Source organism: Ahaetulla prasina, chromosome 3 (assembly GCF_028640845.1).
Source record: "Ahaetulla prasina isolate Xishuangbanna chromosome 3, ASM2864084v1, whole genome shotgun sequence".
NCBI lineage: Eukaryota > Metazoa > Chordata > Lepidosauria > Squamata > Colubridae > Ahaetulla > Ahaetulla prasina.
In genome coordinates this window covers 100,310,318-100,334,579 of record NC_080541.1, presented here as the reverse complement: position 1 = coordinate 100,334,579, position 24,262 = coordinate 100,310,318, and the positions used below count along the sequence as shown (strand labels likewise).

At 39.0% G+C, this 24,262-nt stretch overlaps 1 protein-coding gene across 1 annotated transcript in view; it reads left to right on the top strand.

Moving 5' to 3' along the window:
• The first annotated feature begins 17,717 nt into the window (after nucleotides 1-17,717).
• ANKRD33B (ankyrin repeat domain 33B) overlaps nucleotides 17,718-24,262 on the top strand; it is a 40,707-nt gene continuing 34,162 nt past the window's right edge. The window contains exon 1 of the mRNA XM_058177224.1: nucleotides 17,718-18,489. Coding sequence (XP_058033207.1) covers nucleotides 17,980-18,489 — 510 coding nt within the window. The 5' untranslated portion in view covers nucleotides 17,718-17,979. The remainder of the gene's footprint in view (nucleotides 18,490-24,262) is intronic.

The following is a 24,262-nucleotide window of genomic DNA, read 5'->3' as shown; positions in this document are numbered from 1 at the left end:
TTTAACAGGAAGGACATTACAGTAGATGATTCTATGAGTTAAACTTAGGTCTTGTCGAAGGTGATGGAGTTCCAAGTTTTCTAAGCCTAGGATTTCAAGTCTGGTGGGATAAGATATTTTGTTGTTTTCAGAGGAATGGAGAACTCTTCTTGTAAAATATTTCTGGACACGTTCAATTGTATTGATGTCAGAGATGTGGTGAGGGTTCCAAACAGGCGAGCTGTATTCTAGAATTGGTCTAGCAAATGTTTTATATGCTCTGGTTAGTAGTGTAGTGTACAACTCTTAGAGCTTTTTTTGCTATGTAGTTGCAGTGGGCTTTGGCACTTAGATCATTTGACATGAAAACTCCAAGATCTTTAACGGGATGGGGGTCATCTGTAAGGTAATCAAAGTCAGTGGTAGGATTCAAGTAATTTAACAACCGGTTCTCTGCCCTAATGATTTCTTCCAACAACCAGTTTGCCAAACTGCTTAGAAAGTTAACAACTGTTCTCCCGAAGTGGTGCGAACTGGCTGAATCCCACCACTGATCAAAGTATTTTTTTCTCTCTATAGACTTTTGAGGGTGAATGCAACAACTTTTTACTTAACCAATGTCCATGCTTAGTATTCCCCCCCCCCATTTTTTTCTTATTGGACTATAAATGAAAGCAAATTAATGTAAAATACATCAACAATGTATTTTAAAAAAGATGATTAATACACGTATTGCTTCTCTTTAAATCATATTTCTCTTCCTCATTCATTCAAGCCTCTTGTTTATGCTCAGTTCCTAGATCCCCCCCACCCATTTCTAGAGGCAATGAATGTTCAATGCATCCTGTTAAAAATGCAATATAGTTGCAAATTATATTCACTGAATTCTAGTGCGTAATGTGCGGGAGGTGCAGGGAGAGAGAGAATCAAAAATAGTTGCACAGCACATATTGCCATGACAAACAGAAGATATTAATGTTATCATACCAGTGTATAATGTAATACTAAGAGAGCTAGCATTTAAAGCACCAGGCTAGAAACCAAGAGATTTGGGATATCTATAGTCACAGTGCCAACCTATTGGGAGTGCACCAGATGGAGAATTATATTATTTTGATTATAGTATTTTTTGACATGGGTAATATACTTGTACCCAATTGTCATATACTCTGAGTACTTGATAATTGGAGATGAGGAAATTGCACTTCTACACACAAAAAGAACAATGTGAAGAGTGATACTAAAAGAAAATGTCTTTAGGAAGTAATGGAAGCTCACTCCCATTGTGAGTTGTGAGTAACTACTAATATGAATTAATGATATTCTGATAATGAAATCAATGAGAATTAAACATGAATTAGATATCAGGCATAAAATGAATTTGAAAAGAAAACCTAACAAGATAGTACAAATGAGATTGAATATATGATCTTCTAATTAGCTAAATGCATTCTAATTAGCTACAATATTTATGTTTTAAATGTTACATGAGGGTCTCTTGGAAGATGGAAGGATAATCTTTGAAGTCCAGCTGAATGAGTCAGGAAAAAATTCCTAAGGCAGACCTTATTAGTGAAGGGATGAGCTTTTTTATTATATTTAAATGTAAGTATTAATTTCTCACATGATTTATATTATTTAACAACACTTGTTTGCATGCACTATCCTTTGGCTCCCTCAAAAAGTATGTTATTAGATTGGTCTTTATATTTAATTTTAGCTCCATTTTAGTTCCATATTTTGATTGTGAATTTAATTGTCGCATTTATTAAATCAGGACCATATACTGTAGTAGGATAATACTACATCTTGTCATTTTTAGACCACAAAGACTTTTGAAAATAGATAACTAATTCATAGACTAGATTCATTCTTTAAAATCAAAGAGTCTTTACAAGAGGCCTTTCTTTACAATTACATAGGATTAACTTCTTTTTTTTTAATTTGAATTTATATCCCGCCCTTCTCCAAAGACTCAGGGCGGCTTACACTGTGTTAAGCAATAGTCTTCATCCATTTGTATATTATATACAAAGTCAACTTTTATTGCCCCCAACAATCTGGGTCCTCATTTTACCTACCTTATAAAGGATGGAAGGCTGAGTCAACCTTGGGCCTGGTGGGACTTGAACTTGCAGTAATTGCAAGCAGCTGTGTTAATAACAGACAGACTTAGTCTGCTGAGCCACCAGAGGCTCTTTGCAACTTCTTTGCTGTACCTCAAGCTCCACTAAGCCAAAGAACTTCATGAATTAAAAAATTCCACATTATACAAATATAATGCAACATTACATTGAGATCCGTAAGTATTTCTTCCTAAAATTATTAACTTACATATTAATCAAATAATATAAGTTAAAGCATTTTTTCAACCTTGGCAGCTTTAAGATGTGCAGATTTTAATTCCCAGAATTCCACACATTATAAAGTAGCTAAGATTGAAAAAGTTAAAGCATCTTCATATTGCTAAAATCTGGTTTTCATCTGTTTTATTCATCTATTTCAGGGGTGTCAAACTCTGGCCCACAAGCCAGATGCATCACGCACTGGCCACGCCCAGCCCCACTTTAGCGAAGGGGAAAGAGTCGCGATACATCATGTGATAAAAACACGACACCATGAGTTTGATACCCCTGATCTATTTTAACCCATTCCTTGAGGAAGATAATTGTCATTTTAAAATCATAAGTATATTTTATGTTTTTAGTAAATGAATCCATTAATTTTCCAAAATTGGATATTTCATTTCTTCCTTTCCCAGATCAAATGTATAAATAAAATTAACTTTAATTTAATGTCATAACATCTTATAAAACTGAATTGTTGATTTTCAAGTTCAGCATCTCTTAAAAAAGCTAAAATAGTTTTTTTTTTTAATTGGCCAAGTATGATTGGACACACAAGGAATTTGTCTTGGTGCATATGGTCTCAGTGTACATAAAAGAAAAGATACGTTCATTAAGAATTCTAAGGTACAACACTTAATAATAGTCATAGGGTACAAATAAGCAATCAGGAAACAATATCAATATAAATCGTAAGGATACAAGCAACAAAGCTACAGTCATACAGTCATAAGTGGAAGAAGATGGATGATGGGAACGATAAGAAGATTACTAGTAGTGCAGATTTAGTAATAGTTTTGACAGTGTTGAGGGAATTATTTGTTTAGCAGAGTAATGGCATTCGGGAAAAAACTGTTCTTGTGTCTAGTTGTTCTGGTGTTCAGTGTTCTGTAGCGTCATTTTGAGGGTAGGAGTTGAAACAGTTTATGTCCAGGATGTGAGGGGTCTGTAGATATTTTCACAGCCCACTTTTTGACTCGTGCAGTATATAGGTCCTTAGTGGAAGGCAGGTTGGTAGCAACTGAATTTTCTGTAGTTCTAATTATCCTCTGAAGTCTGTGTCTGTCTTGTTGGGTTGCAGAACCAAACCAATTGCCAGATTGTAGGTACTTGGAGGTTGCCATGTATCTAGGTCATACTGTTTAGTCAATTTTTGTTTCAATTGTGGTGAATTGTCAAGTAGATACTGAAGGCAAGTCAAACTATAAAGAGAATACTGAGAGTCCTCATTTGGTAACCATTTGCAATTATGACAGTGATGAAAAAGTAACTTTGTCACCAATCTTCACATTTACAATATTCATATGTCTATAAAGCAAAGGAAAGCTGAAGTAAGATCATCAACAGTCGTAGTTTCACTTACTACTTCTCTTAACAACGGCATTTTCAGTCCCAACTGTTGTCAGATATAAGGATCTCAAAATCTTTTTAAAAAAACATTAAAATATTAAAAACCAAGCAATTAAAGTATTAATTCCTTGTTTAACTCAAGCATTCCAATAAAATATTTTCCTGTTATTATATCTGAGTCTCCTTACAACATATTCTTCTCATGTGATTCAGATCAAATCAAAGAAGTGCACATATCTATGATCAAATAATAGAAGTGTACATATCTTTCAGAGCAGGAAATAAAAGAGCCTGATTTAGTACAGCTTGACCCTTGTTTTGGTTATTTTATGTAAAGGGAAAGGCAATTTTAGACTATATATGGCTAGCTTAGAGTACTTGCAAAGGAGTTGAAAGAATTATGTTTGGAAGGAAATGAGAGATGATAGTGAGCAGTGGCAGCTTTATGCTGGCCAGACTTTTACAGATCAGTTAAAAATTACAACATGAGAAATAAAGTTTATTGTCCATTTATTGATTTATACCAAGGGTATAAGAGGCTTTTATTAGGAAATTGTACATGAATATCCAAAATGAAATAAGACAATGTAGCCCAATTCTGTGTCAGCTATGATTAAACAAACATTCCTCCAAGTGAGGTAATGCTGTGCCTTTACTAACCTTCCAGAACTTCCTTTGTTTTCCTTTCCTTCTCTCCTCCTCCCCCTTTTCCCCTCTCTTCCCCCTTAAATATACACATATTGTTTGATGTTTTATTTTGCTATTTCTTTGTTATAATTAGTTTGAGAATAATTGTTTTAATCCAACAAATATTAACAGTGCTTCAGTATTAGACTTAATATAAATTAATATAATTTTACATTCTCAGTTTTATATTTATTTATTTATTTATTTATTTATTTATTTATTTATTTATTTATTTATTTATTTATTTATTTAATTTATATACCGCCCTTCTCCCGAAGGACTCAGGGCGGTTTACAGCCAGGGTAAAAAGCACAAATCAGAAAAGTTAAAAAACATTTAAAAACTAATTAAATTAAAGGCTGAAGGAATTTAAGATTATAATAAAACCCCAATAAAAACTTCATTAAGCCAGCCCTGCACGATGAAATAGAAAGGTCTTTAGCTCACGGCGAAAGGTCCGGAGATCAGAAAGTTGACGTATCCTCAGAGGCAGCTTATTCCAGAGGGCGGGAGCCCTCTGCTATTAATAGCAATAGCATTTAGACTTATATACTGCTTTACAGTGCTTTACAGCCTCTCCAAGTGGTTTACAGAGTCAGCATATTGATCCAACAATTTGGGTCCTCATTTTACTGGCCTCGGAAGGATGGAAGCCTGAGTCAAATCTCCCTGGTGAGATTTGAACTGCCAAATTGCAGAAAGGTGGCAGTCAGCAGAAGTAGCCTGCAGTACTGCACCCTAACCACTACTCCACTGCGCATATCACTTATGTCCTTTTATAATTATCATATTTAGATTATTCAGTGTAAAATTGATCATGATTTTATAGGATTATTTTGTGTTTTAATTCATGTACTCTAATTTTATGTAAGTAATTTTATCTTTAGCTTATTTTATGCTATCAGTATGATTTTTTAAATTTCTATTTTGATGTAATTGGTATTAGTGGTATGCTGGCCTATGACCGAAAGCAATAAGAGTGATAAATGATGGAAGTAAAGCATCTGTGAGAATAAATTGAATGCTTAGCAGGTGTTTTAATTTTCAAGTAAGGAAAGGATGTGAAAAGGAAATGGCTTGGTCATATACATAGAATCGATGAGAAATATATGATAAAACAAAAATGTTGAGGGAGAATGAATGGATGGGGAGGAAGGGAACAACTGAGAAATTCATGGTTGGATAAAGCTGATGAAATCCTAAAGAGAAAGATGTGAACTGTTTAAAAAACAAAAGGCAACATATGCTTTGATGTCCTGGTATCAAGAATAGTTTGTAAGTGCAGAAAAGAATGAAAAGCTGGAATGAATGGTAGCAGTTGGCAACTTCCACAGATCAGATACAACCTGCCATCTGCAAATCATTCAGTCCATGGTCCCCAAAAGAAATAAATTTACCTAGCCTTTGCGAGAGAAGGAGCGCTCGCTGTTTCCACAGTTGGGCATTTTGGCAACCGCTTCATCAGCCAACTTGGTGCAAATAGAGCAACAAGCCCCTGGAAATAGTGGTGGGCGCACTGGCCTCTGATGTCGACTCTAAACGAGGTTGCTGATCCTTATGAATGGCATTGGTGCAAAGTAGTTTGAGTTTAATTTCTTGTCTTTTATCTCTTATCTCCATTTTTTTTTTTTTTTGGTCATTACTCAGTTTTGGGTCACCGCTTTTCATAATATAGTTCAGCTCAAAAGGGAACAATATAACAGATAGGTATTTGCTTGTCCATTTTTTTTTCCTTTTTCCAGAAGCCGTGCTAATAAATGTTTAACAACTGGCTCCACTTCCATAAGCCGCAAAACAGTTGATCAGCATAGTAGGCATCGTGACTCAGCTGTGCTCTCAAGCCGCTCATGAAATTCCGGAAAATTTAACAATTGGCTCTCATGAGCCTGCTCCAGCATGCCACTGCTTCAGATCTAGTCCTGGGTATTTCATCTCATGAGCAATAATTCCAGTCCTAATACTATTCTTATCCCAGGGATGATCATCCCAAGTCCTTTACATTATTGGTCTCAACAACATCATTTCAATCCATAATGAGATCATTTCAGTCCTGAGCTATTTATTCAAGGGCAACTCTACCATCTCAGTCTAAAGCTTGTCTTTCACATATTTTATGTAGAATTGCCTTTAAAAAACAAAGTTCGGCATTTCCAAATGAAATCTTTAAGCCTGTTGAGAATCGGTTCTGAAACTATATTACGGTATTTTATACAGGATCGGCTGAGCCAATTTTGAGCTGGCTTGGCTGAGGCTCATTTGACACTGCTGTAAAACTGGGGTTTTTTTTAGTTGAAATGATACAGCTCTGCAGAGCTTCTGAGCTTTTTTTGTCTTGGGAAATCTTTCCTCAGTGCAGTTCTCTTTGAACTGTTCTGTAGAGCTTTAGCTGGCATAGCATTATTCTATCCTGTCAACAAGAGTGAAAATAATCATGACTGGCTTTCAGCTAGTTTGAAGGATGAGGAATGTGTGGAAATTCCCCTCAATTGGCACAAAATGCTGTAATGTAGGGTGACTGCCTTTTCTGAGAAAGTATCTTCAATATTGTGCACCCTACAGAACACTAGTTTCTATTTTATTTCTACAAATAATGCAAAGTTTCAAATGCTAAATAGATTTAGAATCAACATTTATAAATGGTCTACCTTAATCCTTCGCAATTGTACTATCTAGTTAGATCCTTGCTTTGTATTTAATTTCCAGTAGAATTGTAATTTGTTTCTGAATCGAGGGGAATTGATTTCAATTGGTAAATATACAGATAGCTTTTACTACAGAATACTGTATCACATCTGTGAATGTTTGGGTGGAAATAATGAAATATGTAAGTGATAAACTGAAAAGCACATCAAAAAATTATGTAAATAGAAGAGAACGGGTGTGAATTCTAAATCCTATATAAAGAAATCTGCAGATCTACAACATAGTCTGCACAAACATTAAAAGTCTGCTGAGAATCATTTATTCAAACCCATGAAATGCTATTTACATGTTCAAATTAATGTTATGCTTTTCATTACCTGAAAACTGGAAACAATTTGTAGTAAAAATAAAGCTAGCTTGCTGCTTGGAAAGAAATTGTTATTCTTTTTTCAGAATTAATTACAAATGAGGATAATTAATTTCTGTTCTTGTTTAATTGTTTTACAGTAGCCCCTGAAAAATATATTAAAGATTCCTTGCTACTTCAAAATAATATTTATGCTCTTGTAATTTCCCAAATGGGAATGCAGCAGATGTAGGCAAAGCAGTTGGCAGATGAACAGAATTGGCCACATCTGGAAATGTTACCCCCACACCTGTCAAGGGATTTGTTTTCTTAAAGCAAAATAGCTATCTGCATTGGAGTTCCTCCTAGTAGCAATCCAAGTGCAAATAAGTTCCAGACATTTAAGAGATTGAATTAAAAAGGAGGTTATAAAGAAACCTGCAATTTGATCCACCTGAAGAAGTTCTCAAGATCCTCAGTGAGCTATTGGAGTTTAGCAGAATACAGTACTACATAATGAGACAATAGATTGCCTAATAGTTGATTAATAGAACATTTTGAAAAATCTCTTTGAAGAGAAAACTAAATATTGAAAAAAATACACCAATGAGTCCAAACATTTTATAGAAGAGAATCAACAGCTATGACTTGAATCTTAAGAAAAATGCTGGTTACTATGTCATTATTGTTTCCTCAAAACATGCTTTTGAAGACTGGAGCTTCTTGAACTAATAACATTTGTTTGATTTTCCTCCAAATAAAGATTGCCACGCTATAGTTTAGACATAATAATTCTTCCTAACTCCAATGATTCTGAGAGATTGGATCTGTCCCATCTTTCTTCTTTACTGGTCATGAAAGGGTAAAGTTGAGAAAAATGAAATAATTTGTACTGTATAATGCAGAATTCTAGGCCCTGTAAATGAAGGTGTGTAAGTAATAGTCTCAATTGTTCCTCTCACCTTTGGGTTTTAAATAAATCTCATGTAGTTAAGTAAAGTCAACTTTATTTTAGCAAACCCTGAAACACAAAGAAATACTTGTACCACTCTCAGGAGACTATAAGATCGTTCTTCAATTAGTAGTCTCAGAAGAAGGAATGTTCCCAAGAAATAGTAATGAGAAAAGTAAATCTTGATCCCAGTTTGATGACATTTTGTTACGTTTTACAGACACAAATAAGAGAAACTAAAGTTTCTAATATAGTCAAAATAAATTAGAAATTGAACATCAGCTCTCCTAGATTCCAAAGTGAAATCCTCTACTTTGTCCTGGCTTTCCTGGAATAATTCCAGACATTTATCATAGTTTTTTGGGTGGAATGAAACTCCCAATTTCTTATTCTGTGTTCCTGGAATTCCACTTTTGTTTCTTTTAAGGACCCACATTTTCTTAGCAGGAAAGAGGGAAGGATTGAAGAAGCCAGATTTGCGGGGAAGGGTTAGGTGAGTGCATATTAAAGATCATATGTGAGAGATATTGTTTCACATGTTGAAGCTGGGAGCTTGCAATTTGAAGGTGTGTCAGAACTGCAGGAGTGTACGTGGGAGTGAAAGCATGCATACTCATGCACTCCAAAGCCAAACAAAGATGTATTTCAACATAGAATTGAGACTGTTTGAGATAGTTTTGACCCTGTGACTCCCGAGGACATGGACAGGTTGTTGGGGAGGTTGAATGCCACCACATGTTTACTGGACCTGTGCCCCTCCTGGTGGTGCTGGCCACACAGGAGGTGACACGAGGCTGGCTCCGGGGGATTATAAATGCTTCTTTGTTGGAGGGGGCTTTTCTGGCTGCCTTGAAGGAGGCGGTGATGAGACCCCTCCTCAAGAAGCCTTCCCTGGACCCAGCTGTTTTAGGAAATTATCGTCCGGTCTCCAACCTTCGCTTTGTGGCGAAGGTTGTAGAGAGTGTGGTGGCACGTCAATTACCCCAATACCTGGATGAAACTGTCTATCTAGACCCGTTCCAGTCTGGCTTTCGCCCCGGTACAGTACGGAGACATCTTTGGTCGCGTTGGTCGATGATCTCTGGAGGGCCAGGGATAGGGGTTATTCCTCTGTCCTGGTCCTATTAGACCTCTCAGCGGCTTTCGATACCATCGACCATGGTATCCTGCTGCACCGGCTGGGGAGTTTGGGAGTGGGAGGCACCGTTTATCGGTGGTTCTCCTATCTCTCTGACCGGTCGCAGACGGTGTTGGCAGGGGGGCAGAGATCGACCCCGAGGTGCCTCACGTGTTGGGTGCCGCAGGGGTTGATTCTCTCGCCTCTCCTGTTCAATATCTATATGAAGCCGCTGGGTGAGATCATCAGTGGTTTTGGGGTGAGGTACCAACTGTACGCTGATGATACGCAGCTGTACTTTTCCACCCCAGGCCACCCCAACGAAGCTATCGAAGTACTGTCCCGGTGTCTAGAAGCCGTACGGGTCTGGATGGGGAGAAACAGGCTCAAGCTTAATCCCTCCAAGATGGAGTGGCTGTGGATGCCGGCACCCTGGTACAGTCAGCTGCAGCCGCGGCTGACTGTTGGGGGCGAGTCATTGGCCCCGATGGAAAGGGTGCGCAACTTGGGCGTTCTCCTGGATGGGCGGTTGTCTTTTGAAGATCACTTGACGACCGTCTCCAGGAGAGCTTTTTATCAGGTTCGCCTGATTCGCCAGTTGCGCCCCTTTCTTGACCGGGATGCCCTATGCACAGTCACTCATGCTCTTGTTACCTCTCGCTTGGATTACTGCAATGCTGTCTACATGGGGCTCCCCTTGAAGAGCACCCGGAGTCTCCAGTTAATCCAGAATGCAGCTGCGCGGGTGATAGAGGGAGTGATTCGGAGCTCCCATGTAACACCTATCCTGCGCAGACTGCACTGGCTGCCTGTTGTCTTCCGGGTGCGCTTCAAGGTATTGGTTACCACCTTTAAAGCGCTCCATGGCTTAGGACCGGGATATTTACGGGACCGTCTACTGCCATCTGGTACCTCCCACCGACCTGTGCATTCTCACAGAGAGGGACTCCTTAGGGTGCCATCAGCCAAGCAATGTTGGCTGGCGGCCCCCAGGGGAAGGGCCTTCTCTGTGGGAGCTCCTACCCTGTGGAACGAACTTCCCCCTGGACTTCGACAACTACCTGACCTTCGGACCTTTCGCCGCAAACTTAAGACTTATCTATTCCGTCTTGCTGGACTGGCTTGAATTTTAATTTTTTAGTTGATTTTATGGGTTTTAATTTTTATTAATTTTTATCGGAATTGATTGTATTTTAAAAATTGGGCCAAATTTAATAAGTTTTTTAATGTATATTTTTAGTATTGTATGTGTCTTTACTGTTTTTTATCTTGGCTGTAAACCGCCCTGAGTCCTTCGGGAGAAGGGTGGTATACAAATTAAAATATTATTATTATTATTATTATTATTATTATTATTATTATTATTATTATTATTATTATTATTATTATTATTATTATTATTGGAGTTGTGAGGCTGTGAATCATTAGAATGATCATGCAATTCTCTTTCAAGGAACAAAGTAGTTTGCACGATCAATGGAATGTTGTTGTTGACCTTAACATTTCTCCTATTCGGTTGTAATTCCATTGGTTTTGTATTACACTTACTAAATTCACACAGCAAAATTTACAATGCATGATGTGATGAGAGTCTAATGCTCATTAGGGCTGATATGGAGTGATTGTCCCAAGGCCACACAGCTTGATTTTGTGCTTAAGAGAAGAGTAAAACCTAGGTCTCCCCACTTGTACACTAGCACAAGCCATTACACCATGCTGGCTGTCTCACAATCTGTGGAATGCCTGGTATTTACTGTATTTTTCGGAGTATAAGACGCACCTTTTTCCCGAATGTAGCCCTGCCCACCGACTGGCCCCTACCCTTTGGCCTCTGCCTCCCAGCAATTTACCTCCTTGCAGCAAGCAGCCTCTGCAAGCAGCAAAGAGGTAAATTGCTGGGAGCAGATTTTTTTTCTTGTGCTAATCAAGCTATGCTGAAAACGACAATGAAAGTAAAGCAGGCTATTTGCTGTTTGCTGCAACGAGGCAAAATTGCTGGAAGGCAGAGACAGATTTCTTTTTCTTGTTTTCCTCAGGTGCGTCTTATAGTCTGAAGCATCTTATACTCTGAAAAATACGGTACTCTTTGGAGATGTTTCCAAGAGTTGGAAAAAGGATTATTAGCACAGCAAAAGAGCTTTGTGCATTGTGCCCTTATTTATTAAATCAACAGAGTGTAAGGGAATGTGCAGTTATTAAATTACATACAATTTATATTCTGACACTAATAAAATATATGGGTCTTTTTTTTAAAGCTGCCTATACTTCACTTAGAAGAATCCCCCTTCCCCAGCCCTCCCCACAGGCGTTATACCAAGAAGCAAATAGAGTTTGTAGTCAGCTGAGCATTCATGAAATAAACATATTCTGCAGTAATTATTTTAATGAATGTTAGAAACTGCCTTACTGCTGAGCCTTTTTGAGGTATCAGGTATCCTTGAAATTCTATAGTAGTGTTGGAAGTTCAATCTGGTCCCTGTCTTATTCCACGCCAGGAGAGAAACGCAGGGAAAAATAAGTTTGAGGCAGGCTGCAGTTGGAAAGGGTTTCTGTTTATTGGCCCAGTAACAACACTGACAACAGCTTGGGTTCCTGGGGGAAGCTGGCAAATTGGGGCTGTGAGTTAGTGAGTTTTTATATGTTTCTGAGTTCTTTGTTATTGGTGTGTTGCAGTGGTGGGCTCCCGGTTTGGTTCTTACGAACCGGTAGTAAAAGTGGCAGGAGGCTCCGCCCATCTGCCTGGACGTCATCATGGATGATCTGTACGTGCTCATGCTTCCGTTGCTATTTATGTGGAGCATTGTGGGAAAGTAAAACGGCAGTTTCTGGCTATCTGGTTCTCTCAGGTAGAAGTCCCTGTACCTTCTGATGGAAGAAAGGATCCATCAAGGAGTCTTTTGCCAGGAAGGCTTGTCTCACTTTTTCATAGTTGCTGCTGGTTCTGCAAAGTGCTCTGATTCCTTGCAGTGACAAGGTATTTGAGATATAGGAGTTTCCTTTCTATGGTAGTCTGCTTGGCTTATATGGTACACCTGCTTGTCTTGCATACCTTAAGCCTTAAGCTAAGGCTTAAACCAGGGGTCTCCAACCTTGACAACTTTACGACTTGTGGACTTCAACTCCCAGAATTCCTCAGCCAGCATGCACTGGCTGAGGAATTCTGGGAGCTGAAGTCCACAAGTCATAAAGTTGACAAAGTTGGAGACCCCTGGCTTAAACACTTGGTAATGACTTTTTCTTCTTTTTACCATCTCTGTTTTAACAAGATGATACTCCAGAAATTCCCTTAAAACTATCTTTCGCTACAGGCCTGCTGCTCAATTATTTCCACCTCATTAAGAGCTTCACATTTTCATTTGAATTTTTTTTACTTGATTTATGAGGGAAGAGAATATTACCTAATATCTTTGATATGAGTCTATTGAGAATTTAACATAGATAGAAGACAAGCCTACTCAGTGTTGTTGGACAAGAGCTTGCCAATTTCCATTAATTTTCCTTTCTTCCTCAGTTACAGCTCTAATATATCCTGTGGTATGTTTTTCTGAACAGTATGTAACTACTCAAGATTAGATGTCAGCAAAAATACAAGGTTAAAACAAAGGAGGCAGAAAAACTAATTATTTTATTCACTAATTTAACATCATTAAAAGACTGTATCCCTTAAATCTTACTTTGAACTCAGTGGGAATTACTTGAGTAAATAAAGAATTGCACTGTGAAAGTGGTCTGATACTTGAATATTTTATTGTATGTTTTATACAAGGGAATCTGATTTTTTGAGAGCCATTTTAATATAGTGGTTAAGGCATCTGCTAAAATTTGGAGATTTTATCTGGAGGCACAAAGTCAGCTAAGTGACTTATGTTAGTCACTCTCTCTCTGGGCCCTAAGAAGGAAGCAATGGCAAACCACTTCTGAAAAATATTCCAAACAAAACTGCAGGAATTTATCCAGGTAGCTGTGAGAACTGGACACAATTGAACAGAAGAAGGAAAAAGTCAATACATGTAGTGGCAGACTTTTAAAAAGATACTTTTTACTTTAAAATCTTAAAGATGATTAGAATGTGTGGGGCCTTTGAGATTAGGAAAACATGTAAATAACTTGAAAAGGTAAACATGGAATTGTCACATTGATAGAAGTAATTGTTAGTTAAAGATCTTTTGGGTTTCACCACATGAAAATAAAAGTGGATTACAAATCTAATAGCATAGTTGTAATTTTTAATTAATATATAGTAACTAGAACATGCTATCTGAATAGCCTGTATATATAATTTAAAAAATAAATGAAGGGAGGAACAGTTCCACGGTCCTGTTTGCATATTATCAGATTTAGTTGAATGTACTGCTTTAGATTTAGCAGAATTATTTGAACAGTTATTTGTTTGCTAACAGATCTTTGGAAAATTTACATCATTAACATCACAATTTATTGAAATATATTCCATCAAATAGATTTTGAAAGATACTATTAAATAAGACATTTAATTATGGGAATCTCATTTAATGAAGTAGGTTAGGCGTTCATTTAATTGTTAAACATATGTCTCCCTTGAAGGCATTTATAGAATTACATGGATCAAACAACTCTCCCATTCAGTTGGTAGATGTGATGTGCTTTACTTAAAGAAAAAATAGAAACAAGAAATTATCAAAACTCTGTAGCTAGATAGTACGCTTTTGTTTGCCTTCAAGTCACTTATGACTCCTTGGTAACAAGTCCAGACAAACCTTCTACATTTATGGATCGTAAAATAAACCTTTGGGAAATGTGATCATCCAATTCAACCCCCCCTACATTTTCAACTTTGTTAACATCTAAATCCATGTTGTTTGGCAAGATATCTGCAATATCTGCATTTATCTATAATTTCCCATAGTCTCCCTGTTTAAAGGCCTTTTTCTTAAAATCAGCACCAAAATATTAAATAAAAAATTATTTTATGTAACCCTTACCAATTTTTAGAACAAATACACTTCCAACATTGCAAATGTGTTTTAAGAATCAGTGAACACATTTAAGGTTAGGTCACTATTATCAGTTTTCTGAATGTTAATATTCACATGACTATCTGTAACCTACACATTTCAATGAACCTTCTTTTTGGCCATATATCCTATTTATTAATTTATTTTTTGGATCAATTTACTGCCTGAGGCATTTTACACAAGCCAATTATAGAACAAAAACAACAGTGTTGCAAATATTAATGCAATTTATGTAAAAGCATTATTATATCGATGGTTCCATGTGGAATTAATCTTCCAAAGGTTCCCTGGAAAAGTCAGGTTTTTCACAAGTTTCTGGAAGGACATGAGAATAGGAGCCACTTTCCTCACATATGGGGACTATTCCAAAGTTGGAGTCTCTACAGAGACTATCCACCATTCAGACCTTTAAGATTCTCAAGAAACAGCTAACTGTTAGTAAGCAGGGAGAGGGCAGGACTCAGATAGTGACCTCCAAATTTGACTGCAGAAAATACAACTTCAGCAACAGAGTGATCAATGCCTGGAATGCACTATCTGACTCTGTTGTTACATCCTCAACCCCCCATAACTTTAACCTTAAACTGTCTACTGTTGACCTCACCCCATTCCTAAGAGGTCTAGAAGGGGCATGCATAAGCGCACCAGTGTGCCTTCCGTTCCTGTTGTACTGTTCCCATTTATTCATACCCATTTCCTGTATTAATATCCATGTTTATACTTATTCCCATTATCTCGTACATGTTTGACAAACTAAATAAATAAATAAAAGGTCTAGCTGGCTAACAGGCAGGGAGCAGAGTTATCAAGGGGCTTTGGCCTGGCCAGCTGAACCTGGTCAATAGGAAGAGACAAAAGGCTCAGGAACAAATAGGCCCAGCCTGCTAAATCTGAAAAGGCTGCTATTGACCTCCTAGTAGACCAGTTTGGGAATTGTTGGCCTGACATGTTGAATTTTTGAACCCAAGTACTGATTTTCTCCCACATTTTCTTTGAAATCAGTTGTGATTATATTCCATCAAATATTTTCAAGGGGATATTGATTAAATGCCAATAATTGCCTGATCCCAGTTCACCAACTTCTTGAATATTAGCCATTAATATACAGTATTGTTCTGTGCGTATTAGTGGGAATTGCTTTCCATCACTTCTGAAGCAGTAAAAAAAATAAGCATCTATGCCAGTTTGCAGGAAAAACCTACTGGATTACTGACAGACACTATACTAAAGATAGATCATTCAAATGCAGCATGAGTAGAACAGATTACTGGAACCTAAAACTATAATCCTATTAAATAGCTGTGCTTGAAACAGCTATCTTGCAACAAAGCCATTTGTTCCTCTTAAGTTTTTAATCAGGTGGTTTGTCTTTCAGAAAAGTTCCACACATGTGTAGCTTCTTTATTGTTTTAATTTTAAAATTGCTACAAGGCACATAAACTCTATTCCCTCTTCTTTATCAGGCTTAATAAAGAATTAACCTTTCCATAATTAAAGCCATGATTTAAAGGCCTTTATACTTCAGATGTGAATACATTACAGGTCACTTTCTGGGCAGAGTGATTACTAGCAGGTGGATTTTCCATTCCTTAGCTTCTTAGCCGCCTATTTTAAACATTGACGTTGTACCCATAAACGTGCAGGCATTCGTATTTCATCCTATTTAGCCATTTGCTCTGCAAGTTTCATGGGAAACTTTCAAAATTATTTTAAATAATCCTTTTAACCCTATTTTAAATCTTTTGCTACTTGCTTTATCACATTTGCTTTCCTGAGTGTGAGGCAGGTTAGGAGTATAAAATGCTAAATGAGCCACACATCCGTTGGCAGAGTTCTGCAGTGCGAAGACTGATGGAGAAGCTCAGGAATTGAAGGTATTCAGAAGTCTTATGGCTGGTTTCTCGGTTACAATTTTTTTTTTGTCCCAGGAGTACAGTCTCCGTGCTAACCTGGATTATAGCTGCATGTAATCGGTTTGCAAAAATGTGCCTGATGTCAACATGCTAAACTCGAGTTTTCATCTTCTGCTGATCCGATTAGGAGTCATGATTGCCGGACTTTTCTGAATGTGTCAGTCTCTCTGCCCTCTTCTGCACTCTATTACTTGTTGTGCAATAGGATTGATCGGTGGCTGTATTGGTAATCGCTGCCTCTTTTTGACCCCTTTATCGACCTTGAATGAATAAAGGAGGTTACAAAACAACGCAGGATTGTTTGAAGGGAAGTGGCGATATGGAAAAACGGTTCTCAGCTTCTGCGAACGCTTCAATAAAATTGTAAATGCAGGTAACTTTTTTTGACGATTGCTCCGGCAATATTTTACTCCCAGTGCCGCAAACCGGTGGTTGTGGAAGAAATTCGAACGACGATTTTTCTTCCCGCGAGAAAAACACTTGACTTACACTTCCGCCTGCGAAATTTTTTTTTTAAAATCGAGGGTGCGGAGGGTGTCTAAACTTTATGGAAGTCAGATATTTCGAAAGTGTGTTGTTGTTATTTTATTATAGATAGCATCTGTCGAGTTTCTGCCAATTCTCCACCCCAAGCGAATAAGGATAGGAACGAGCAAGCTGCCGCTGTTTGCCAGCAAATCACTTGCTTGGGTGGTTCTTCTCTTCTCTCTTCTCAAAAAAAAAAACCCCGACTGGAGTTTCCCCTGTTGGAAAAACTCTTGGCAGGCATCTCGTGACATCTTATTAATACTGCCGAAAGCGTTAGCAGATAGGCAGAAGATGTAGCAAGCGTAATGCTTGAACGCTATCCGATGACTCGGACAAGAATCGTCTTCTTTCAAATTCCGGGAAATCTTAGACTGAGCCTTAACATGCCTTGCTGCCGGTTCCGATATTTATGTGAGAAGAATTCCCATTCCCGCTTTTTTTTTTTTTTACTTGTACAGACGTTTAACGGGGGGGTCAGGAAAAGGCTTGCTTTTAAAGGACTTTCGCATGGGGTGATGACATTCCCGCGATCTGGGGGGGGGGGCGGGAGGACGGGTAGATTCTATCAGACTTTCCTGGTCTCAACATTCCAGTACTGGGGAAAGTTTTCGGGAAGTCATTGCGGCAGGACCCGAAAACTTTTCCCCGTCCCCATCGGAAGATGGTTGTGCTGGGATGGTCCCTGCTGCGGATTATCTTCTCCCTTGAGCTGCGTTTTCTGTTCCGTGTGTGAACGGCGTGCACTGAAGGACCTCCCCCCCCCCCAATCTAATCTTTTACTGTGCTGTGAACTTAACACTGATCTGCCTCTCCCCATCCCGCCTTCTTTACGCACTACTGTATAGGAGGGTGTCGTTTCCCCGCCGCCCCCCCGGAGATAAGTGTGACTTTGCTGTGAATGGTCAGGGCTATTCAGCTAAGGTGGGAGGATGACTGTATGTTGCCACTCAACGCTCATTCTTTCCTCCTGGACATTCCCTCTGGATCTCCGCGTTTATCCATCGAGGTTTATGCAACGGGGCGGGAGGCGCGGGATTACCCGGGCGCCCTTTGGCTTCGGGAGATAAGCGCTACAAGGAGGCGAGAGAGCTCAGGACCTCGCGCTCTCCTTGGCGGGAAGCGACGATGGTGCTTCTGTCCGGGGGTAGGAAAGAGGGCCGAGAAAGCCGGAGCCCCACCGCAGAGAAGCAGCTGCAAGCGGGGTCGCTCCGAGCGCCGGGAGCCGAGAAGGCGGAGGGGGGAGTAAGTCCCGGTGGTAGCTGCAGGATTGCCCCAACCATCCTCGCAGAGCTAGCGCCCGGAGAGGGCCAAGGCGAGGAGGAGGAGGAAGAAGACGACGAAGAAAAAGAAGAAGACGAAGAAGAAGAAGAGGAGGAGGAGGAGTGGGACGATAAGGAGGCGGACGAGGAGTATGAAGACTTATCGGATCTCCCGGACACGCGGAGCGTCGCTTCAGACGACTCCTTCTACCCACCCCAAGAGACCGACGACGAGGAGGAATCGGAACTTTCCGACAGTAAGGAGCAGCTCAGTCTCTTCCGCGCTTGCTGTACCAACAACGCCGCCGCCGTGCGGGCGCTCATCCGGCAGGGGCTCCAAGAGGAGGACGTGAGGGAGACGGATCGCAACAAGCGGGTGAGGGCGCAGCGCTTAGCACTGCCGGGCCTCGGCGGGGGAGGAAAAGGAAAACGGGTGCGGTGCTCAGGAGAGCAATTTCACGCCCATCCATTGATCCCCTTGTTGCCCTTCAATCTTATTCCCCATGAGCGTGTGAGCCTGTACTTTTGAGCCACCCGAGAAGAATTAGTGATTGCTTTCTTCCATCCTCCTCTTCTTCCCTCTTTTCCTCCCCCCCCTTCTTTTTTGCTCCGAGGTTAATACTGTAATAATACTAATACTAATTAAAAAGCATCCCGCACTAACAACTTTTTGTCTACAAATCCTTAACTCCCCGATCTCTCCCTGTAAGTATATAAGTAGTCCTCGACTTGTAACAGTTTAGTGACCATTCAAAGTTACAGTGCTGAAAAAAAATATGACCATTTTTCACAGGTAATGACTGTTGCAGCATCCCTGCTCACATGATCAAAATTTGGACACTTGTCAACTGGTTCATATTTAGGAAGGTTGTGTCCTGGAGTCATGTGGTCACCTTTTGCCATCTTCTGAGAAGCAAAGTCAATGGGGAAGCCAGATTCACTTAACAACTGTGTTATTAACTGCAATGATTCGTTTAGCAACTGTGGAGAGAAAGATCATAAAATGGGGCAAAACTCACTTAACTTGGTTAGCAATGGAAATTTTGAGCTCAGTTGTGGTCGTAAGTCAAGCACTATCAGTACAACCTCCAAACTGTTTTTTTCCTGGCCACTTTTTTCAATGGTCCACTCCTCAGATGCCTCTTTCATGTATCAAAAGAACTGAAATGGATGAAATCATAACCAATGGCCCCTTCAGCCCCCCACTTTCCTGAATTGCATGCAGACAACCACCTCTTCATATTTACAGATTAATAATGTAGAATTGTGAGTGAATCCATACAATTGGCAAGAAATAATTCTGACTCTTGTGAAAACAGAACAGATGAAAAGAAGTTAATCCATCCAAAAGGAAGGAGGCCAAATTCTTCATTAGGTAGGGCAACACAAAAAATTAAAAGTAAGCATATTTGAACATTATAGTAGAGATATGAGTAGTCTATGATTCATTATACAATAGTTGCTATTTGGTGCTGTGTTTCAACTTTCTTCAGTCCTTGACTTACGAACACAATTGAGCCCAAAATTTATGTTGTTAAGTGACACATATGTTGAGTGAGTTTTGCTCCATTTTCTTACCTTTCTTGCCCCAGCTGTTATGTGAATCACTGCAATTAATAACTTAGTAACCAGGTTGTTAAGTCAATCTGGCTTCCCCATTGACTTTGCTTGTCAGAAGGTCACAAAAGGGGATCACATGACTTTAGGAAACAGCAACGGTCATAAATATGAACTAGTTGCCACGCATCTGAATTTTGATCACATGATCATGGAGCTGCTGCAAAGGTCATAACTGAAAAACGGTCATAAGTCACATTTTTACAAAGTGGTGTAAGTTGAGGACTATCTATACTATTTTCAGTTTTTGGATTTTTTTATGAGTTCATCTAAATGATTCCAGCCTAGCCTCCAACAGAAGATTTACAAAAATAGAAGTGAAGATATTAATCTGTTTTGCTCAAAATATGGAAATCCAATGCAGGAACATGTGTTCCATCCCTCTTAATGAAAATACCTGTTTCTTTATTCCACTCTTGTTTTTATCCATTGATAACTTTTTTAGCACGCTGACTCATTCTCAGCATATTGACAGAATAATATTTGCCAGCAACCAGTCCATGCAAACAAGCGAAGCCCTATCCATGGGATGCAGGCAGCACACAAAACCAGTCCGTGGAAAAATGTCTCGACGAAACCGGTCACTGGTGCCCAAAAGGTTGGGGGCCACTGCTCCAGTGCCTGTCAGTCAGAAGTAGCACAAGTTGATTGATAGTGTTCTCTATGTTTCAATTAGACAAAAAACAAACATTGATACTGTCTAGCTTTCTATTTTTTGGGAGGGACTTTAGATTTGGAACCCTACCATTAAACCGTTCTATATGAGAACCATGTATTTCATCTGCCCTCCAGTTCAGATTTCTCTTTGTCCCCTTGTTTACACTCTATTTTTCCTTCTTTGTTTTAAGGTTCTCTGTCTTTTCTATGTCTTCCCAATCTTTAACTCTATTCCATGTGGCTCTACTTGTGAACTGATTCGTTGCATTTTTTTTGCCTGTTTGTTGAAAACCATTCAGCTGCCTGAGCAAGTGAATTCCATTGTACCACATCACATCAACTAAACTAATCAATTTAAGAGGCTTTATTGTAACAGCAATACAATATAAATGCAGCAGGAAGCCCCGCATAGTGATTTTTACTCTCATAATTTTCATGTATTCTGCTCATGCTGGTAAATTACCAGTTATCATCCAATGATGCTGAAACAGCTTCTGCTATGACAGTAATATATAGAGATGTTTTCCGATGTGTACATTTGCATCACAGAAGCCATCAATAAAATTGGTCCCTTTAAAGGCATTTTTTGCTAACTCTTCCTACATTTGAAACAAACACTGTCTTCTCATCTTTGAAGGGTTGTATTTTGGGAATCAGTGCTTCGAATATGTGACAAGACATCTTGTTCATTTTGGGTATGCTTTCAAATGGAAAGGTGCTGAACTTTATCTTGCCTTCCTTTTTTTTTTTTTTGCATTTTGAAACCATATACCCCCTTCACAATTGTTGTTAGATTCGAAGTCATGTCCGACCCATTGTGACCCCATGGACAATCTTCCTCCAGGCCTTCCTATCCTCTACCTTCACAATTACTCAAACTTTTTTTCCTTATAGCGAACTCTTCATAGATTCTAAAATACAAATATGTTTTTAATGCTAATGTTAACATCCTTGCAGCTTGGCAATGCTGTCTCCATTATGTGAAGCATAGCCATCTGGCAGGACTAAGATATGACAAAGAGGCTATTTTCCACATTTATTAAATGTTCAAAATTACAGCAAACACCAAAAACAAGTTAAGCCCAGTCCCAAAGTTACAGTTGCTAAAGTGCCCCCATGATCATTCGCTCTTACGGCTGACCAGAGATATGCTGCAGTACCCTCTACCTCTGTTTGCCCCCAGGTCCCTGTAATCATTTTGTTTCCTCCATGGAAACAAATTCCCTGCTGGCCTTAGGCCTGATTCCCACTCCACCAGGCCCCACACATTCATCCTCACCCCTCATTAAGGCAGCAAAATAGAGCAGTTTGTCTTGTAGCCACCTTTTGCCCCTGCCAACAAGTGAGTAGGGGTAAAATGGCAGCTGCTTCTCAGTCACCACTGTGCAAACATGGGACAAGCTGCTCCATTAAGTTTTAAGTGGATAAATGCTAATGCAGATTAACCTCCACGTAGCAACCATTGTTTCTGGGATCAATATTTCCATTCATATTTGACAATATACAATTATATAATGACTTTAATAACCCCAAAAAATTAAAAATAAATTGGGCTATAAGCAGATAGGTAAGGTGCTTCATTTATGTGTCTGGGGTCATATATTAAATTGTTAACTCTGGGCTCATATATTAAATTGTTAAGTCATTTATGTGAGATTTTATTGCTTTTAAACTGCACTTTAGACTTCCTGACTGATTGGTAATAGAGAGGAGAAAATCTATAAAGAAATATAGGAAACATGCTATTATATTCTACTTTTTTCAGCAAGAATTCAGCCACAAAGAAGGCCACTATAATAGCTACCCAATCATTGCCATTCTTCACATTGTTAAAATTCTTTTAATACAACAATAGTTACAAAGGAAGTTGTATAGCAGATGGTTGGTTGGTAGGTGGGTGAGTGGCTGGATGGATTGATAGAGTTATATAATTCCAGTGATTGTTTATATGTCTTTCTTATATAACTTTGATTATAACTGTTATAAGTGTATAAATGCTTACTTCATTCTACATATAATGCAGCCTCCCATATTGTAAATGTGCTTATAATGCATTGCTATTAAACTAGATCACTGTGCTCTGGATCATTATTGCTGTTCAGGTAGCCAGCAGAGAAATGGATCTCATTTCCTCCATAACAAAATTAACCTCCACAAATAATTGTTTTTCTGCAACCAAATATTGATCCGTGCTATATGTGGGCAGAAGGAGTAAGATCTTGCGCCTTATTTTTGCCAGTAGAGAGGAATGCATGCTAATCCCCTTTTGATTTCTTTCTAAACAACCATCTTCAGTTCCTTGAGTTGTGAGCTGCATTTTTACTAAAATGTCTTCTGTAAGAATTTGTTTTTTCTTGCCAGTGATACAGCGCTATTGCTTAGTTTATTTTGAACCACATAATGGTTTTAGGACTTATGATGCATAAATTTTATGCATCATAAGAAAATTTATTTTATTTATTTATTTATTTATTCGTATTTTTATACCGCCCTATCTCCCTAAGGACTCAGGGCGGTGTACAGCCATGTAAAAACACATAAATATACAAAGTAAAACATTCATCTAAAAAACTTATTATAAAGGCCAAATATTTAAAATAAACATATAAATAATAAAACCCAATTTAAAACCAAAATCTAAAATTTAGTCATTTAAAATTTAAAACCCTAGTCCAGTCCTGCGCAAATGAATAGATGTGTCTTAAGCTCGCGGCGGAAGGTCCAAAGGTCAGGAAGTTGACGAAGTCCTGGGGGAAGCTCGTTCCAGAGGGTGGGAGCCCCCACAGAAAAGGCCCTTCCCCTGGGCGTCGCCAGTCGGCACTGCCTGGCCGACGGCACCCTGAGGAGTCCCTCCCTGTGAGAGCGCACGGGTCGGTGGGAGGCATTCGGTGGCAGCAGACGGTCCCGTAAGTAACCCGGCCCTATGCCCTATGAACTTTAAAGATTATGGAATATCTTCCTAGACTCTGAATGGTGAAAGCAAGCAACTGACAGGTTCTCTCTGCATTACAACATGACTGTTTTAAAACTTATGCATCCAAACTTATCTAATCAAGTTTAGACTATTCTAATAGTGATTTGTAGCTTCCACTTTTTAGAAAAGATTCAATCTAGATGCTTTATAGAGACACTGAATTCTCCATTTTGTGTAGGGGACATGCCCACATAGTTGAAAGTTGATAATAGTGCATTATATAAAACTAATTATATAATGCATATAATCATTTGAATGAATATATTGTAAAAATACCCTGACACCTGTGAAATCTTCCTGTAGTTACATTCAAATATTCCTTTCTCAGTCCTTTGTAAGCTGGTTATGAAAAAAGATTCTTATACTGAATTTTTCTCTGGAGAATTAGTATAATCATACCCTAGCTGTTAGCAGGAGTTTCACATTCAAGACCTGCAGCTTGGATGTGGCCCGTGGGATGCTTAAACCTGGCTCGCAGGGCCAGCTTAGAAATATCAAAGGACTGGCCCACGGTGCCTCTGCCAACAAAACAGTGTCAGGGTTCCGACAGATGCCCTAATTAAATCATTAGTCTTGAGCCAAGCTTCAAAAGAAATCCAGTTATTTATTAGGAGCTTCATGTAGGCACGTTCCCAAGTGAAGCCAGCTCTGACCTTACGTAATTAATGCTTGAATTATGACCTTGTTTCTCCCCTCCCCCAAGGGTGTGTCATCAATCACATCCACCAATAGAGCAATTTCGCAGCTTGTGGAGGTCATTTCCCTCTGGCTGGTGTAGGTAACCCTGGGATACAGCCTTGAGAGAGATACACATTGGAAAAAAGAATCAGAACACTAAATACAAGCTTGATGGGCATGATCTTGTAGATGACCCTCAATATGTCAAAGACCTTGGAGTTCT